This window comes from Myotis nattereri, assembly GCF_964212035.1.
Source record: "Myotis nattereri genome assembly, chromosome: 8".
In the NCBI taxonomy this organism is placed as follows: domain Eukaryota; kingdom Metazoa; phylum Chordata; class Mammalia; order Chiroptera; family Vespertilionidae; genus Myotis; species Myotis nattereri.
The window spans coordinates 35,755,817-35,776,026 of NC_138083.1; the positions used below are offsets into that span (position 1 = coordinate 35,755,817).

At 48.0% G+C, this 20,210-nt stretch overlaps 1 protein-coding gene across 3 annotated transcripts in view; it reads left to right on the plus strand.

Annotated features, from left to right (window-relative positions):
• The window catches only part of RALY (RALY heterogeneous nuclear ribonucleoprotein), an 89,354-nt gene extending 75,006 nt beyond the window's left edge, over nt 1-14,348 (plus strand). For all 3 annotated transcript variants that reach the window (XM_081097008.1, XM_081097010.1, XM_081097009.1), the window contains 8 exons: nt 6,655-6,919; nt 7,900-7,972; nt 8,157-8,204; nt 10,245-10,411; nt 11,116-11,229; nt 11,440-11,612; nt 12,798-12,846; nt 13,992-14,348. In XM_081097008.1, the coding sequence (XP_080953134.1) occupies nt 6,664-6,919; nt 7,900-7,972; nt 8,157-8,204; nt 10,245-10,411; nt 11,116-11,229; nt 11,440-11,612; nt 12,798-12,842 (876 nt within the window). In that variant the 5' untranslated portion in view covers nt 6,655-6,663 and the 3' untranslated portion in view covers nt 12,843-12,846; nt 13,992-14,348. The remainder of the gene's footprint in view (nt 1-6,654; nt 6,920-7,899; nt 7,973-8,156; nt 8,205-10,244; nt 10,412-11,115; nt 11,230-11,439; nt 11,613-12,797; nt 12,847-13,991) is intronic.
• Nucleotides 14,349-20,210: the final 5,862 nt, after the last annotated feature.

Below are 20,210 nucleotides of genomic sequence, written 5' to 3' on the forward strand. Positions count from 1 at the left end.
CACAGTTAGGGGTAGAGTTAGGGTGCAAGGTGCAGGGAAGGTCGGGTATATATACCCAGAGCACATTATGGGGAGAGATGACTGAGGCCCCAGTTCTGCCTTCTCCTGTTTTGGGGTCTTCTTTCTGGGCCTGTGGTATGCTGACACCAAATGTTGCATAATGTAGGACTAAAGAACTCATGGTATAGCTGAGGGTGAGTCCATAGCTCAGCAAGGCCTAGAACTCCTCCCAGCCAGTGTTCTTTCCTCTCCCAGTCTCATACATGCCTGATTTGACAGGAATGGGGAGGAGGACACCTTTATGAAGTTTCTAATTTTGGCTCAAAATACTAGGACAGGGGAAAAGCATGCATAGACCTCCTACCCCTGACTCCCTTAATAGGTGAAGTGTGGAGCATTGTGAGACGATGTGATAAAGAAAATTAGGGCTGGAATATGGAGGATTTCTGTTTTCAAAGGGCACAGGGCATTTTAGTTTCTTACATAACTACCTACTGGTCCCAGCCATTATACTGGGCACTTTACATACTTTATCTTCAATCCTTACCCTAATCCTGGAGGTTGACATAATTTCCATTTTGTAGTTGAGGCGCTCAGTGAGGTTAAGGGACCTGTTCAAGGTTACATCTCATAAGTAGTAGGACTGGGATTGGAACTCAGTCCTGTCTGACTTCAAAGCCTGTGCTCTTTCTGCCATTTCCTGTGCATTTTTCCTTTGTTATTGAGAAGTGGTCAAGCCCTAACCAGTTTGGCTCGGTGGATAGAGCATTGGCCTGCAGACTGAAGGGTCCCAGGTTCGATTCCGGTCAAGGGCATGTACCTGGGTTGCGGGCACATCCCCAGTAGGGAGTGTGCAGGAGGCAGCTGGTCGATGCTTCTCTCTCATCGATGTTTCTAACTCTCTATCCCTCTCCCTTCCTCTCTGTAAAAAATCAATAAAATAGGTGTGTGGTTTTTTTTAAAGAAAGAAATGGTCAAGAAACAGGTTCCTGGGGAGAGGGCTATTTTGAAAAACAAGTGGAGGAAAGGCCCGTGAGCACTGTTTTCAGCATCTTCACACTGCCAGCACCGAGGAGAAAAAGCAATGTTTTTTGAATGAATGAAGGGGAAAGGTGTTGGGTAATAATAGGAATAGTTTAAAGCCCCTGTTCTTTTATAGAATGTTATAGATGCACCATAATACTTTCACATTGATTGGCCTATTTGATTTTTATATCAGATCTGAAAGGTAATCAGGAAAAAAAATAATTTCTGTTTTCAGAATAAAGATGATCATGCTCAGACAAATTATATGACTTGTTGCAGGTCACATAACAAGAGCCAGGTCCAAGCTTCCTGGACCTGTAGCCTGTATCCCTTATACTCCCACCCATCCCTGGGTCCCTCGGTTCAGAATGCTCAGGGTTTCTCACGGGAATGGTCAGGAACTGAAAGAGCACACCTTGGAAAGTTAGTCCTGCCTGGCCAGTAGTGATCTCTTTGGCAATGCTAATGAGCTGTGGCCAGGTGAGCTTAATGAGATTAATAGATATTTTGTCATCCCTGACCTCCTGGTAACCAGGAGCCTCTGAACCAAGGAGGCCCTGGGCACTGATCAGTATAATGGCTTGGCTTTCTTCAGACATAGCCTCCTCGTCTCTGATAGCTGTTTTCCTACAAAGCCCAAATGTCCCCAGGGTTATTGAAGAGCAGCGGTCAAGCCACAGACTGGTGTGGCCCTCATTCTATGCTGGAAAATAAGGTCAGAGATGTCCAGCAGATGGTGCTGGTGGTAAATCATTAAGGCCAAGAGCAGCAGCTCCTCTTTTGAAATGAGCATTTCAAGAAAAAGAGATCCAGTGCTGGGGAGGATTTGCCTATTTACTATAGGTGTTCTGAGACTGTGCGATGTAGAAAGTTGAACAAAAAGCCTGGATTCAAGCCCCCTAGCTACTTTCTTCACTACCCAGGTGACCTTCGGTAAGTCACTTATCTTTGCTGATCCTCGGCTTTTTTATCTATAAAATAGGTCCAACAATGTCAGGATCAAGGATATATATTGGCTTTATTTACTAAAATCCTGTGCAAGTGTGTGTGAGGCATTATAGTAGAAAATGGGAACAGGTGAGGACCAAGGAGAGGGTGTGACTGGCTCAGGTTGACACATTCTCACAGTGGGACTAAGTCCCCAAACATCTCTATGCATAGGTTTTTGGAGTTAAACAGACTGGGTCCCAGTTCTGGCTTTGCTCTGTTTATCAACTATTTTGCCTCTCTGAGCTTCCGTGTCCCTATTTAAAATACCTCCTCATTGGGCTGTTGTGAGGATTAAATAAGATGAGGTACGTAAAGTCTCTGCCGCATCGTTAGCAGTCAGTAATTTGAGGCTATTCTTACTTGGGATGGGCCTCTGTGGGTCTCATTTACCTAGAGTTCAGGGGTGGAGGTACCTTTTAGGGCTTTTCTACCTTTACAACGCCCTATTACTTCATCCATGTTTAGGTTTGGTTCTTGATTTTCAAAACATGGCTTCCATCTGAAATATTTCAACTGGGAAAATGATTTGTTTTTGCCAAATTTCTTCTATTCTTATTAGCCTGAAGAAGCTAGCTTATCCTTTTGAGCTGTAAATTGCATTTCAAAGACTGTGTCCCTGGTGTGCTTTAATTAGCTTAAGAACCCAGTTTTCTGCAGCAGTTGTTTTTCTAGCAGGTAAAGGTATAGACATTTGGGAGCCAGACCCTGGTTTTCTTAAACATAGCATATCTAGACTCCCCCTCTCCCAGCTCTTCATTGTCCTGGGGGCTTGTCTCATATCAGCCCAGAAGGAAAAATGGAATATAAGGACCCTAGATTTAGAGTCAGAGGACCCATGGGTTTCTTGGTGCTACTACTCATGGCTGTGGCCTTCTTTGTTCCTCAGAGTGGGGACATACAAGCTTCGTGCTCACTAAGGTCCCTGCTAATCTGACATTTCAAAAGTCTCTCAGCCCCTCTCCTGTTTTACCTCCACTCCTACCATCACTACCATCACCACCAAGAACAGTCCCTCTACTTATCTCTCCTTAGCTCATTGCTAAGCATGGGACCTCTGGGGGCTTCAGATACCTTGCTCTCAATTACATAGCTAATCTGTGAGGCAGAGTTTATTTAGCCCAGGGGGGAAATAGCTTATCAAGTTAAGCAACTTCTGCTGAGTAGGATGTCAATATTTTCTAGGGCTCCCACTCTAAGCTAGGGGGAAGCCTGGAAGAACCAAAAAAGAATTACATGTGAAAGATTGAGTTGGGGATGGTTGGTCTATGGAGGGTGGTGTTTGGGTCAGAGACCAGAGAAAGTGCCTGGGATCTCAGCCCTCAGTGGTCCCACTTATGGCAGGGCCATCAGCTAGCCCTTCTCACCTCACCTCTATCTCTCTAACATTTATTGAGCACTTACTGTGCCCCAGGCTTTGTCACTCCTGTCTCTAACTTTTGCAAGGCAGAGCTAGAGTATAGATGGAGACCCACGTACCATATGTCTAAATATATGAAAGTTATAAGTAAAGCTAACAAATTTGTTTTCTTCCTAACAACCTGGAAGACCGTGTCTGGATTTAGAATTTTTGACTCTTTGGGATTCTGCACCGGACCCTAGCAGTTCTGGGAGAATTAGCCTGGGATGCTTCCTTCCCACCTCCCACCCCCAGTTCCATCCCTCCCTCGTAGGAGCTTCATGGACATGAATGTAGACACTTGAGCTTTTCTATGTCCCCATAGATACTTTGTTCCCTTGTACTTGGGGGATACCCACAGCAGTAGCACAGCCTGCCTCCAAGGAATGTGCAGGCCTTGAACGCGGATTGGAGGCTGTGTAGACGGGAAAGTATAGAGGTTGGGTGCCTGGAGCGTGCTTCAGGTGGACATTTCTCCTTGGCTCTGCAGATTCCTCACCCAGAGCAGCCACATACATACACTTCCCAAGTCTCTTCTCTACAGATCAGAAAACTGACCTTCATGTGACATGGCTTCTGGCTGTCTCTTCTTGGTATCATTCAGAATGTGCTCCAGTCTGACCTTGACCCTCCTCTAGAATGGGCCCACAAATGGTACTGTTAGTAGAACAGAGAAGTTGAACCTAGTCAAAATAGTTAATAGATCTTGTAAAAAGCTTCTCAGCTTGCAAAGTCCTTTTATGTGCCCTGTAAACCCCAGGTGATGAGAGAAAAGACTAGACAGGGCCAGGCCTGAGGTGAAAGGACTGTGCTTACCAGCCAGGCAGCCAGTACTGATCCCACTATCTATTGTACCAAGAGCAGTTGCACAGTGGTGTTAGCGGGTCTGGCAGAGGTCTGAAGAAAACCAGCAACTGTCTTGTCCCAACCCGATCAGTGGCAGAGCCAGCAGTCATCAACAGATCTCTGAACCATAATCCCCCCTCCTCTTTCTATCTCAGTCCACACCCCAGGCCTGGTTGGTTCCCTCCAGCCAAAGCAGGTAGCATCTTCCTGGGCCAAAACTTAATGGTTTTGAGCTGAACCAACCAGGAGAGAGTTATCTGATTACCTTGGAGAAGCCCTGCAAATTTCTTGTATAGCCACAGACGGGCAAAGGAATTAACCTTTGAGCGGCTTGTTATCCAGTTAGGAGAAAAGATGTCAGAGAGAATTATGAGGAATGGGGAATCCAAAGAAAACCACAAATATTAAGCATTTCCTCCTGCATATGGACAGTGTATGGGGTATTTTCATGGGTCTCTGTTGTGTCCCTCACTGCTCAATAAATGATGATTGGATGTAAAGGGAAACTGAGTAACAAACAAGAATCTGTCCCTCCCAGGCCATTTCCAAGGCTGGCACCCGCCCCTTCATCAATAGCAGTGACCTCTCAGACATTCTTACTTAGGATGGTACACTTGACCCCACTATATCCTTGGAGCTACTGCAAGCCCATCCTGGGAGCAGGTTCTCCAGAACGCTCCGGTCCAGCCTGTGGTTCCCTTGCAAACAATGCCATCTGTTGGTCAGAACATGCCAGCTCCCAGGCTAGGAGAATTGTGGAGAGAATTGTGGACTCTTACCCTGATGGGACAAAGGATACAGATTTTCCAGCATACACTTAGCTCTTCTCTATTTTACTGAAAAGAAGCCCCCTCTGTCCAAATATATTAGGTAATTAGGTAAGAGTTTACGGTTAGCTTATGCTGGAGAGAGTTTTATACATATGGCTTGGGGGTCTTTAGCACCTTCTTTTCTTTTTAGCACCTTCTGAAATAACTCTAGGATGGGGTACTGAGATAGGCATGCTCTAAAAGGGAGTTACACCAACCTATGCCAATGAGCAGAAGACTGAGCCAAGAAGTATAAATGCCAAGGATTAACATTAGCCCTTTCCTGCTGAAATTGAGCTTCCTTTTCCCTTTTACTCTGTAGCTTGTGCCCAGCTGTAACCTATCTATGGAGCGGGTATCAGAGATATTTATACAGCCCTTTGGGGTAAAAGACATTGCCAGAGTGTAGAGAGCAAAGAGTAGGTACGGCATCATCTCTAGCAAAGAGAACTAAATTTGAATGAGTAAGTATAAAAATAGTTAACTCTAAAAAATTTATTTAAAAACAATTCTCAGATAAATATGCTGACTTAATTGTAGTGTTTACATGGGCTTGAGCTCTGGGACGGACTGTGATAAAGTTGAAAGAAATGGGCTTTTTAGGGACTAACTGACATGGGTTTGAATGACCACTCTTGGCAAGTTAATGAAGTTATTGAAGTCTGTTTCTGATAAAATATTAGTATTACTCATGAGGTCTTGGGTTAGGCATTCTCCAAAGGGAGTTGCACCAATGAGCAGAAGACTGAACCCACAATGAGTGTTGAGTGAGACTTATTTTCAAAAAGGCAGGTACCAGTAAGGACAGCAATAGCTAAGTCCACATCTGGATCAGACTGAGCAATATTCATAAAATGGTATTGTTCTGGAGCAGACATTACTTGTAATTACCATGTGACTTTTTGGCCATGGTTTTACATTGAAGGAACAGACGCTGTGGAAGGTCTCCAAATTTAGATCCTGTGTGGGGTGGTAACCTTTGAGATGAGCATTAAAGATGGAGTTGGTTTTACATTCCAAATTGCATTTTTTAAATGTGAATACTGTGCCTGTTACTTTATGTTTTTATGCATTGTTTGCAAATAGGAATTACGGTCACCTTTATAGCTTATGAATTTGCTTTGGAAAATGACTTTTAAAACAGTTCAATATTAGGAGCATAAAACTTGGCTCTAACATTTTTGAATGTCTGACTTTTTTTTTTTTTACCATGTCATCTATTTTCTTAATAAAGAGGATAATTTAAAGTTAAAAAAAAAAAGAAGATGGAGTGGGTTTAAAAGAATTAGAATCAAGTAGACTAGGGTTCAGATCCCAGCCTTGCCATTCACTAGCATTGTGACCTCTGAATGTGTGTTCTCTCCTTTGTAAAATATCCTGGTTCTGCTTGTCCGTACCAAATGAGAGAACATATGTAAAGCACCTGGCATGAGCTCATCAGCCAATAAGATGAGCAAAAATGGGGAGCTGGATGCTGTGGGGTGGGGGATATAGGAAGGCATAAGAAATTCACTTAGCTATGATGTGGCCATGGGCAGCCCTTGAGCCCAACCCGTGGACCCAGCCTCACAGTGGCTCTCTCTTCAGGTGCCCACCATGTCCTTGAAGATCCAGACAAGCAACGTAACCAACAAGAATGACCCCAAGTCCATCAACTCTCGGGTCTTCATCGGAAACCTCAACACAGCTGTGGTGAAGAAGTCAGATGTGGAGACCATCTTCTCCAAGTATGGCCGTGTGGCCGGCTGTTCTGTGCACAAGGGCTATGCCTTTGTCCAGTATGCCAGCGAGCGCCATGCCCGAGCAGCTGTGCTGGGAGAGAATGGGCGGGTGCTGGCAGGGCAGACCCTGGGTAAGCTCCCAGTATTCTGAGTAGGTGCTGGCCTTCACTCTCCAGCTTCCCTTTTAATCCCTTTTATTTTACCCCTACTTCTACCCACTATCCCTGTCAGAGATGTTATAACAATAGTTATAAATTAAGTAGTTACAAATCAATGCATTAGGCTACAGGTTGCTTAGGTTAGAACACTTTCTGGGAGCCAGGAGGAGGTACTAGGAGCACAGTTGAAGCAAGCAGGTACCCTTGGCCTTGGTGTTATATACATGTGATGTGGCCATGCTGGTGGTCTGCTGTGGAGTGTGTATTGTATGTTTGAGAAGGGATATTTGTATATGTATTCCTGAGTATGTGGTATATGGATATAACTGAATACGTGGACATATACCTTATAGTGGGTATGTATGTAGTATGTGTCAGAATATATATGAGTGTGTAAGCAGATATGCATATATTCATTTACCAAATATTTGTTGAGGTCCCATCACGTGCTAAGCACTGCTCTAGGCATAAGTATGTTTGTTAGAATTTTGTATGAATGCGCATTAGATCTTTTGTATATAGGCAGCTATGTATATGATATTGGAACCAAGTCTGAATGTACTTGAGAGTGTGTGTGTGTGTGTGTGTGTGTGTGTATATATATATATATTGTGTGTGTGACCTTATTACCTGTGTATGTGAACATGTATGAGGGTGTTATCTATATTTGTGTTTGCATGAGTGTACTTGAGAATACATATGTGTGATGTACATGAAGTATGTGTGAGTGATATGTTTATGAGCTTGCATGCATGTGTCTGAATGTATATGAATATGTAAAGAGGTGTTTCCATGTGTTGTGTGGGTGAGTCTAACGTGTGAGGACATGTGTTGGCTGTGTTCCGTGGGTACATCATATGTACACATATTGCTGCACACTTGCATGAGGGTGGTATGTGTGTGGGCACCTGCTGTCCTGCCAGCATCTGACTCTGCCTTTTCCCTTCACACAGACATCAACATGGCTGGTGAGCCCAAGCCCAACAGACCCAAGGGGTTAAAGAGAGCAGCATCTGCCATTTACAGGTGGGGCGCTCTGCCTTGTCTGTCTCTGTGTAGGTGGGATTGGTCCCTCTTCCACAGAGGGAGTGGGCACTGTGGTTACTGTGCTGAGCCTAGAGTTTGGGAGGGTGTCTGGAGATGAGGGCCTGTGAAGAGTGGGCTGAGTGGCTGTCCCTCAGCCCCGGCCCTCTCCCCTTTGTTTCCCCAGCGGCTACAGCTTTGACTGTGATTACTACCGGGACGACTTCTACGACAGGTGAGCAGGGAAGGGGCGTGCCCCGGCATGGAACAGCCAAGCTGGAGGGTCTGAGAGATTGCTGGTGCAGCCCATTCAGCCATCAAAGTGGGACCTCAGCCCAGACGTGTGGACAGGCATTTGCCCAAGGCTGCTCCACAAGTTGGTGGCAGAGCGGGGACTAGAGTTAGGTTTGCAGGTGCCCAGGCTAGAGCTCCCCCACCCCACACTGTCTCCCACTCTCTGACTGCCTGTCTTCCTCCTAAATCCGGGGTGGGGCTCAGTGGGACTGGACAGCCAAGGGACACATAAATGCAGCAAGTTGGAGTTCAAAACGGTACAGGGCCCAGTGCAGGGAGTTTGGGCTCTGATGCTTCTGCTGTTCCATCTAAGTTACCCAGCCAGCAGGAAGGGACCTCAGAGCTCAGTCTGAGCTGCTGTGCCTTATTTTTATAGCCAAGAGTTAGCGGCCCTTTTAGGGGTGTGAATTAGTCCCTGGTAGGCTGTGGCCCACCCTCCACTTCCCAATCTACCCAGACCCCAGACTTGAGGCTGTGGCCTCCACTCCATGGCCCCATCCACACTCTAGGGTGGAAATCATGGTGGGAGCTGGCCCAAACTCCCTCCCTGCTTCTCTCCCTCTGTCTTTTCCTCCCTCCCTCTTGGCCTGGCTGGCTGGCCCAGGCTGCCCCAGGCTGTCCAAGAAGAATACAACCTTTCTGAGCCTTGGTTTTCTCACCTGTGAATTGCTTCAGGAGACAGTGCAGTGTAGTTGAAAGTGCCCTAGCCTGGGAGTCAGACTACCTGAGTGCTAATCTCAGCTCTGCCACTGAATGGATTGTGTGACTTTGGGTAAATTCCCTCCCAGTCTGTGAAATAGGCTTGCACCAAATGATCCCTCAGGGCTCCTCCTGCTCTGGGATTCTGTGGTTCAGTGATTCTGACCAAGGCCAGAGCCGCCTCCTCCCCTTTGGGGCAGAAATGCAGTGTCTGGGACTGGATCCATTCCCAGAGACTTTCCATCTCCAGTCATCACCAACCCAGGGCAGGGGCTCCCTGAACAAAGGAGTGCCAAGGCATGGGGCATTGAATTGCCCATCGATGTCAGGTTTCCTGGTTGTCATCAGGGAAGTGATCCTACAGTGTACCCCTGAGGCTGCCATTCCCTGCAGAAAGGTGGTAGCAGCAGATGTGGTGGCAGAGACTCCTACTCAGCCTACTGAGCTGCATGACAGGAAAAAAGGCCTTCCTGGGAGGGCTGGGTAATGGTGTTGGTGGGGGCCGGGGGGGCAGCAATAGTCTGGGCACCTGGGGATCTGAGGGAGTTGCCCAACCTTGACACTCTGCTGGGTCTCCTGCCCTCCATCTCTGAAGTGGATTAAGACGGAGGGAGTGACTGAGGGGTCCAGAATGAGGAAAGGACCTCATGCTTCTCTTAGTACCCTGGCCATTCATCAGTCACACCTTCTGTCATGGGTTTTTAACCACATTCTCTTGTGCTTTGCCTCACAGCAGTTTTGGGAGGGCCCAGGGGCACAGAATTTGGGACAGCCATCCTCGTTAGGCAGATGGGAAACTGAGGCTCAGGCAGGCTTAGGGATTGCCCTCCAGTCCCACAGCTCTCTGTTCGCAGCTGAAGGTTTGTGCTGCTTTGGCGAAATTTACAAACTCTGACCAGGGATTGAGGTGTCAGTTGATTGAGCAGAATCTAGGTCAGAAATAGAGCAGGCCTGGGTGTCAGGGTGGCTCTATCTAGGGAAGGCTCCTTTCTGGGGCTGGTCTCAGTTTACTTCTCTGTTGAATGGGGCTGTAACTATTATCATCTGCCACCTCACCTGCCTTTAAGTAGCTGGCTGGTAGGAAAAGTGAACGTAGTGAGGATCCCAGCAGCTCTTAGGGTTCTGAACACCCTTTCTCTTCACCCCAGGGCTTGTTAGGAGCAAGCAGAGGTGTGTTTTGCAGGCCAGCCCTTCACCAACCATACACATTTTAGTCTAAAGTTACAGTGACCCTTGGTGGCCACAGGCCATGCTGCAGCCTCTGGCCCATTTGCCCTCACAGGCTCTTCGACTATCGGGGCCGCCTTTCACCGGTGCCTGTGCCCAGGGCTGTCCCTGTGAAGCGACCCCGGGTCACAGTCCCTTTGGTCCGACGTGTCAAAACCACCATTCCAGTCAAGCTCTTCGCCCGCTCCACAGCCATCACCACCAGCTCAGTCAAAATTAAGTGTAAGTGACTTATTTTCTTCCTAAATAACTTCTTTTTGTCATTAGCAAAATAATAGAATTGCATTTTTTTACATTGGAAAATAGATAAAGGAACAAATCTCCCACAGTTCTGCAGCTCTAACAACCAAGTGAGTATTTTCATGTATTTCTTAGAGAAAAAGGCTGACGTTTCCGGCGGAGGGGATTGGGTTGGGCACAGAGTCCAGTGCTGTGACATGGAGCCCAGTGAGGAGATGGGGTCATCTTTCCTCTAGTAAGGACAGGACAGGTCTACACAGGCCCACTACTCACATTCACTCCCGTGTGTGCAAACGCTGTGGTCAGGCGCCCAGGAAATCTGGTTGTAAAACACCCACATTTACACACCTCGAAAGGCAGAAACCACTCTATATCACCAGCAAAGACACATGCTTGTTCAGGAACACCTTCCTATCCAGCCCCAGTCCCTTTCAGAATTGAGAGGTTGGGTGGGGGGAAAGATACAGGTTCAGAAGGACAGTCTGGTCACTCGAAGAATGGCTTTCAGAAAGCCAAGGGAAGCCACAGGCAGCTTCAGCCTTTTCCCTGGCCAGAAAAAGAGCTGCGGACAAGGACAGTTCCTGCCGTTGGCCTGTCTTCCTAATTGACAGAACGGGGCTAGGGTCTTGTGTTAGTATCGAGCTCCCAGCCCCCAGGTGACAGCCCTGTACTCCCTCCACTCCCAGTAAAGAGCAGTGAGCTGCAGGCCATCAAGACAGAGCTGACACAGATCAAGTCCAACATTGACGCCCTGCTGGGCCGCTTGGAACAGATTGCTGAGGAGCAGAAGGCCAACCCAGGTCAGCTTCCAAGGGTCCTTGCCCTGGTTTGCGTGTCCAGGTGCCCAAGGCAAAGGGTGGGGGGAGGACAGTGCATGGTACAGAGAGGGACTATGGCCTCTAATCCCACCTGGACCCACTGTGTTGAGGCCTAGCTTCTGCTGAAGTGTTGCCCAGGAAGCTGTCCCAGGCTGAGTTTTATTCCCCTTTTCACCACCCTTTTCCCTCAAGATGGCAAGAAGAAAGGCGACAGCAGCAGCGGCAGCGGCAATAGTGGTGGCAGCAGCCGGCCACTGGCCCCCCAAGAGGACACAACTTCTGAGGCAGGCACACCCCAGGGAGAAGCACAGGTTCGAGATGACGGCGATGAGGAGGGGCTGCTGACACACAGCGAGGAGGAGCTGGTGAGGGCGTGGTTGGAAGGGCTGAGACTGGGCTATTCATACTCGTAGTCGCCGCAGGGGAAGGGGAACCTCTGAGCTGGTTCCTTTTTCCAGGGGCTCCGGTCCCGTGAGGAAAGTGGGGAATGAGCAGCAAGTAGGTGCCTGTGTCGGCCACCAGCCAGAAGTCCCACTGAGGCAGACCTCTCTTGAGCCCAGGGCCCATTCGAGACCCGGTTTTCCACATGGGGACAGAGGAGTCAGGAGCTCAGGGAGCACATCCGGTGTGCAGACTTGCAGGGGGCAGGATGGGATTTCCTGGGAAAGCCACAAGGAAGTAGGTATCCATTCTACCTGACGATTTTCTAAAAGCCATTGTTGCCTGAGCATGAAATAATAGGCTGTCTTATGAGTGATCAAGGGAGTTCCCCATCTGTGACGGTGGAAGCCACTTGGCAGGGAGCTTACATGAAGTGGAAGGCAAACCAGACTCTGAGCCAATAAGGTCTTTGTTGTGTGCTTACTACTTGTTTACCTAAGGAACGCTCAGCTGAGCACCAGGCCCTTTGGTCCACACTTTCTAACTTCATTTAACCTTAATAATAGCCCTGCATTGTGCAAAGTATTACTGTTCCCACATTTTACCCTGTGAGGAAGCTGAGGCTCAGAGGAGTCGAGTAGCTTGCTCAGGGCCTTAGAGCTAATAAGGGTCAAACCAGGATTGGAGCCCAGACTTCTTCACTAGGTCTGGAACATTTTTTCATCCCTGCTGGGCTCTGACGTGAGGACAGATGGGCTTAAGAGGTCCTTCTCATGTCCAGCTCATTTCTTTTTTGCACCTAGTCTGGTACTTCAGCTTACTCTTTTGGGCATAGTACTAGTCGTCTTCATAATGGCTGTGACAAAGGCTTAGATGTCCCACCAGTATTGTAGGCTGTTAGCCTGCTCCAGTCTGAGAAGGTCTTTCTATGCAGAAATGTGCCCCCTGTCACACATAGAACTTCCTTGACTGGTCCCTTCTCTCTCCTGAGGGGCCCTCAGTCGACCCTGATGCGATCCCAAATCAGCCTTGTTTAGACTGGTTCCACAGTCATTTCCTTTGGCTGTCCCTCTCTCTGAGTGTGGCCTCTTGATGTGCTCTGGGCCTCAGGGCAGGACCAGAGTTTGCAGTGAGTGATATGTGGTCTCTTGTTGCCTCCTCCCTATCAGGAGCACAGCCAGGACACAGATGCAGAGGAAGGGGCCTTGCAGTAAGCAGGTACGGCGGTCCTGGTGGGCAAGGGGTGAAGTGAAGTGGAGGGCATTCCATGAGGCCGACTTGGCAGGGTAGTGCTGTGTCCAGCAATGAAGGCCCCTCTATCCCCAGCCATCTCACTACCCCTCTTTGTGGTGGGGATCTCTGAGAATCCTCTCTTCTGGAGGAAGACACAAACTATTACCATCCAGTGTGAGCAGGAACATAGGCTGAAGAACTGGTTGGGGGGGGGGCGGGGCAGGGGGCGGGAGAATGTCAAAGAGGGCTGTGGTGGAAGAGGTGATACGGGGTTCAGGATTGAGGGAGAAGCATCTGAGGGAACACCCTGAGCAGAGGCTCAGAGGCTGGTAGTCCTCAGTGTGTGGGAAATGCCCAGGGATCTCCTGTGGCTGCAATCCCAGCTCTGCAGAGTAGGGAGAGAGAGCTGCTCATCATCAGGGTGAGGTTGTGCCAGACTTAGGGTCTGGGACTTGATCCTCTCAGGTGGAAATGCTCTGTGTGCCAGGAGGTGCCACACAGCTTGTGATTGTGCTAATACTATAATAGATGTGGAAACTGAGGCACTAAATGGGAGGGCAGGGAAATAAACCACATATCTCCTAAGATCTCAAGGGTGGTGATTGTTGGGGCCTAGATTTGAACCCAGTGGTGTGTGGCTTCAAAGCCCACTCTCGCCAGAGTTCACCACCTAGCTCTGCCGCTCTGCCCTATTCCTTTGGGGGCCGTGCTCAGAGTTAGACAGGTTTGGATGGAGGAAGACCACAAACAACAGAGAAGCATCTTAGGGAACATTCATGCTGTGAGATGCTTCACCAGCAAGTGCTTCCCTGACAGCTTAGTTTAGAAAATTCCATTCATGCAGTTTTTTCTCTTGGAGCTTCATGGTTTGTTTTACCAGAGAGAGTAAGTTTTACCTTGTTAAGCCAGTTTACAGGTGAAGTGCAGGGGCCAAATGGAGGCTCAGGAAGGGGGAAGAGACTTGGCCAGAGTTACATGGCCAGAAAATTATGAGGCCAGAGCCAGAGCACGGCATACGTCTATCTGCAAGTAGCAAATATCATGCTACCTTGCTTTTTCCCAGCCCCCGTTTTCAAGAAGAGCACAGGGACTTTTTTCTCAGCCTTAGTCTCTATTTGTCTCTTTCTCAGTCTGACAGGAGCGATGGCCATTGGAAGGAGAAGGGCGTGCACTGTACCAGGCCTCAGGCTGGGCACCCACCCCTGGATGCCACCCCAGCAGGTCCCAGAGGAGAGTTGGCAGCAGGCACCTCATCCCCCATGCATCCCAGCCAGTGCCACATCCTCTGCAGGTGGAGTTATCGGTCTCTCCTCCCCATGTACCCTCCCTATTGGCACTGCCCAGGCCAGAGGGCAGAGCACAGAGTTTTCTCCACACTCTGTCCAGGACACTCCCAGGCTTGGGGTTTTTCTATAGGTTTGGAGAGGGGTGGGGTGGGAGGCACAGGGAGGAGACCCTGACAATAAAAAGATTGGATCCCAACTGGCTCTGAGATGGGATGGTTTGCATTTTCTCATGAAGGTACCCTGGCCCTCTTGCCCAGCCAGAAAGCAGATCTGCTGTACCCCCTTCACTCTAACCTGTCAGGGACCATTGTCTAGGGCAGCGGTTGCCAACCGGTGGTCCTCGGACCACTTGTGGTTGGCCACCGCTGGTCTAGGGTGTATAATATTGATCCACCTGGGCCTTAATTTCCACAGCTAAAACGGAGATAAAAATAGCCAGCAGGGTTGTTGGGGAGGGTCAGATGTGCCAGTACCCATGAGAGCAGCTTGGTGGCTGAGTGCCAATTGTGAGCCACTTGGTCAGGCAGCAGTAGGTTCAGGCCTCAGCGTCTCCTAGGCCTGGTCTTTCCCAGCTCTAAGGCAATCCGAGCTGTTTCTTCCCCTTCTCTGTCCTGGTTTAAGACACTAGTTTTTATTCACTTGGGACTTTGTCCTCACCAGCCTCCCTGTCTCCAGCTTCTCCCTGCCCCATTTCTCATTGGCCACCACAGTGTTATTTCTGAATTATATCCCCTCCCTGTATAAAACCCTTTCTGACTAGCTTCTCACCATCTAGACAGAATGCCAGCTCCTGAATATGGGGTGCACGATCCTGGTTTCTCCTGTTCTTTTGGCACCACACACATAAACCTTAGACTGCAACCACACGAAACAAGTCCTTCACACTTATCAGCAGCAAAAAATAGAGCCCCACTCCTGTTACCTCACACAGGAGGAGTCTGGCATCAGGATACATGTGGCCTGTCTGCACTTATCTCTGTTCTTTAACAGGCCAGGTTCCTTCAAACTCCACTTCTGTGTTAACTTCTCCCTCCCTTCCCTATATTCCCCATAAATTGTCCAATTTCTCCACATTCAAATTCCCAATAGAGAATTAACTGCCACAGCAGTATATTTTGAGTTAATCATAGATTACAGATATCTCCCCTGGTCCAGTGAAGCGGGGATTCATGTGTGGCCACTTAGGCTGGTCTCATTGGTTTAGGGCTGTGGGTGGGCAGGCACTCATAAACATACTTTGCTCCAAGCCTGGCACATACTCTTGCTCCTACTTTTTCTACCTGGGAAGTATCCACTCATTATTAAGCTGCTATCCTAGTCCTCACTTCTGGGAAATTTCAGAGATCCAGACCTGGGGTGAAAAATAGCCCCTTGGAACTGGGATGGGCCCTTGCCCAGCTTGGTCAAAACAAAAGACTTCAGTTTGGAGAGATGAGGAAGGTGTCCTGAGGAAGGTACTAGGTCCACAGGGAATATCTTTTTCCCCCTGAAAAGCCCTCAGTGAAACACACCTCTACCATCCTTGAACCCACAATCTTCCCTTACTGACCAGAAGGCCAGAGCCAGGCTCTAGCAGACCTGCTTGCATACCTGGGCAGATGCTTGTGTCCCCACCTGTACAAGATGGGGAACTACTGCTCTGTAATGGAGCTTGGGCAAAGTCTAAAGTAGGGGTTTTGGAGCCTGATGAACCTCACGCTGAGGGCTGGCACTGTATTACTTTGTTCCCAGAGCCTAGTGCTATATGCCCATTGCACAGTAATAACATTCCCAGACTCTACAAGGCTCTACTTGGCTGAGATGCTTTTCAGAGCTTGGGGGACAGCTAGAACTGCAGGGGCTATGGGTTTCTGTAGTATGTCAGGCATAGAGAACCATGAGAAGAGCAGGAAACATCCCATCTACCCAGAGGCCCTGCCTAATCACCTTGGCACCAGAACATACCCTAGACAGAGAATGGGATCCCTGTCCTGGCATTCCAAGGAACGGTTACAGTTGTATCCTTAAGCGGGAGGTTCATAACCATAAAACTCTGCATAAATATGCCTGCCCTCCCCGTATCTGGGGTCAGGAAAGTCATCTCCCATTCCATGCTCAACAGTTTTCAATTTTCTGTCTTAACCTCTGAAAAACCGAAAAGAGATGGTGAAGAAATGTGATACCAGATTGTGCCCAAAGGACCGATATCTCTAGATGTTTTTAAGATCTGAAACCTCATTTGTGATTATAGCAGCCATCTTGAAGGAGTATCCCAGCCAGTGGGTTTACTGGATTGTGACCTAGGCAAGGCTTTCCTTGCCAGGTCTGTTTCCTCATCTGTGTGAGGGGTTGGCCTACATCAGGGATAGTATGGGCCTTGTATCAGTTAACTATAGTATAACAACTACCCTGAAATTTAGTACCTTTCCATAAACATTTATTAGCTTCTGATTCTGTGGCTTAGCAATTTGCATTGTGCTCAACTGGGTGGGTCTACTTTACCTGGGCTCTCGTGTGGGTGAAGTGATCTGGCAGATCGCCAGGGGGCTGGTTGGTCCCAGATAACCTCACTCGGCTGGGCAACAGGGGCAACTGGTCACACATTCCCAGCGTCTAGGAAGAGTAAGCCCCAATACGCAAGTGCTCTTCAAGCTTGTGTCATGTTGGTAAGGTTCCATTGGCCAAAGCAAGGCATGTGGTTAAGCCCAAATTCCTCTTAATTTGAAGAGCTTCAAAATATGGCCATAATTTGTTTTTAATCTATCTTAGGCCTCATTTCACTTGCTGCTTCAAAACATTAGTAGCTGCTAGAGTACTTCTTGAGGATTTAGAGCAGTTTTTAGACTATTAGGAAATAGTAACATGGCAGTTTAGTTTTTTTATATTGACAAGAGTTGAAATGTGGGTATGTGTTGAGTATTAGCCAACCCTGGCCGGGTCATAGAGACCACAGAAATACAGGAGCATGGCCAAAGCTTCTGAGCCAGGTATCCTGTGTTTGAATCACAGTTGGGACATTAACTTTGAGTAAGTCCTAAGTCCTCCACCTATAGCCACATTCTTCATGATAAAATTATTCCACAGTGACAGTAAACCATTTCCTGAATATCTGCTGTGTAAAAGGTACTTTTTACACCTATTTAATCTCCACAACCACCTTTAAGTGGATGTAACGTGAACTTTTGGTTACAAGTTACAGAAACTGAACTCAAACCTCCTTAGGAAGAAGCTTAGTTTCACAAATTGAAAAGTCCAGGGCATGAGCGGGTGGAAAGGGAATCCCCAAAAGGGAAACATGAGTGGAAAAAGGGAGGCTTGGGCTGACAGAAATAATGTCTTCATTGTGTAGATGCCTATTTTATAGATTTTGTAATGTGAAGTTATAAGCATGGCCCCATTGACAAGTAGTGTCTATATCCTCTCCCTTTCATCTGGACGGTGACTGACCGATAGAGTGCAGTGATGGTAATGCTATCCAGTCTCCTAGCAGAACGCACCTAGCAGTGTGTCTCGGGACCCAGCCGCCATGCTATGAAGCAGCCCCGGTCACAGGAGAGAGAGGCCGTCAGGCATTAGTGAGGAAGCCTTTGAGATGACTCCAGCCCAGCCACTGTCTGACTGAGAACTGAGTAAGAACTGCCTCCCAGCCCTAGCTGGTTTGGCTCAGTGGGTAGAGGGTCAGCCTGCGGCCCAGAGGGTCCCGGGTTCGATTCTGGTCAAGGCCATGTACCTTAGACCTGGGGGGGAGGAGGGTGTGTGTGTGTGGGAGGCAACCAATCTGTGCGTTTCTTTCACATCAATGTTTCTGTCTTTCCCTCTCTCTTCTACTCTCCCTAAAAATTAATGGAAAAATATCCTCAGGTGAGGATGAATATATATAAAAAAAGAACTGAGATCTCCCAGACCCCAAAGCCTAGCACCACAAGGGATAATTTAATTGTTGTTGTAAGCCACTAAGTTTTGGAGTGATTTGTCATTTATCAATAGAACAGACACACAAAGAGGTTACATAGCTTGCTTGCTCTACTTTAGGGGGATTGGGTTCAGAGTACAGACTATTGAACTGAGTTCCTATTTAGTTGTGTGACCTTAGGCAAGTAACTTAAGCTCTCTGAACTTCATCTTCATTTGAAAAAGAACACATCCTTACCCTAGCCAGTTTGGCTTACTGGATAGAGCATTGGACTGTGGGCCAAAGAGTTCCGGGTTCGATTCCAGTCAAGGGCACATACTTGCAGGCTCCTCCCAGGCCCAAGCCCTGGTCAGGGTGCATGCAGGAGGCAACCAATTGATGTGTTTCTCTGTCTTTCCCTCTTCCACTCTCTCTAAAAGATCAATAGAAAAATATACTTGGGTGAGGATTAACAAAAAATAAAAAGAACGCATCCTTGTATAACAATACTTAATGAATGAGAATACTTATCTTTACCTAATCAAATTCAGGTAATTTTTCTCTTAAAAAATAACCATACTCTCCTACTTACTTTATACTCACCTTATCCCCAAATGTATTTCAGGCAACTTAAAAAGAGAGAGGCAATACAATATTTAAAATGAGGCAAAGGAAGAGGTAATCATAGGCCTTTTGTTGGTGTTCCGATGTCTGAGTCATTGCAGTTAAGCAGTGTGTTGATCTGGTCTAGGCCCGTGGGACAAACCCAGCTGGCCCTCCTGCCTGTGTGGATGGACACCTCTCTTCTCTGACTGGTGAGTGGGCTCCTGGTCCACACATACCCCTCCCTGCACCTCCGCCTCAGTCACTTCCACAAAGGTGCAGCAGCTGGGTCTTTGGGCAAGTGCATGGGTTTGGCTTTTTCAGATTCACAGAACAGAAAACTGATAGGGTTACCCTTTCTCACTTTCTGACCTGGACCCCATTTCTTTCCCACCCTCCAGTCTCTTTTAACAATAAGGCTCCTTCTTGCTGTCCAGTGTGGCTCAGAGCATCAACCTATGTATGATCCAGATCATGGTTCGATTCCTGATTAGGGCACATGCCCAGTTGCAAGCTTGATTCCCCCATAAGGGGTGTGCAGGAGGCAGCCGATCAGTGATTCTCTATTACCATTAACTAGTGGCCTGGTGCACGAAATTTGTGCACAATAAAAGGGAATTAGAGTAAAATGTATATGAAAATCTTCCTCCTGTCAGAGTCTGGGGTATGCTGTGGGACCCAGAGTCAAGTCCCCACCCACCCCTCGAAATCGCACAAGACCCAGACCCAGCCGGCCCCACCCCCATCAAGCCCTGCTGGGCTGGGGGGGGGGGGGGGAGCGCAGCCTCAGGTCCCCCGTCAAGCCCCGCTGGGGGGTGGGGGTGGAGGGGCACAGCCTCAGGTCCCTGCTGATCTCTCGTTCCGGGAACCCTGCCTCTGCTGTGGGCACAGCCATCTTGTGATGGTGTGACAGCTAATTTGCATATTACCGCTTTATTATATAGGTTGTTTCTATCTCCCTCTCTGAAACAATAAAAAACATATGTATTTTTAAAAAGAACACCACTATCAATGTGACAAAGCTCCAAGGACTATGCCTCTACTGTAATCCTTGGGAGAATTTGAAGTCTTTATTGGCAAGGATGGCAAGGTTTATTAGGATTATTGTGACACAACCTATATGAGAATACAGGATATAATCAATGGCAGAGGGGGACTCACTGCAGACTTTTGTTCATCTTCTCAATTAAGATGTGGATGAGGGAGGCCAGGTTACAGCTGTGGTCGGCAAACTGCAGCTCACGAGCCACATGCGGCTCTTTGGCCCCGAGTGTGGCTCTTCCACAAAATACCAACTTCTGCGCATGGGCCATGAAGTTTCAATCGCATTGTACGTGCGCGCCCGCACGTGGTATTTTGTGGAAGAGCCACACTCAAGGGGCCAAAGAGCCGCATGTGGCTTCCCAGCTGCAGTTTGCCGACAACTGACTCACACCATGGTAGCACTTCTTCCAGGCTGTCCAGCCCAGCATTTTTTATGCACAACACTTATCCTGCAAGATATTGGGGGAACTGGACTGTCTTAAAGGGTCAGGATCAGTTCAGAGATGAATCTGTTTTGAGAGTGAAATTAAAGATACATTGAAATT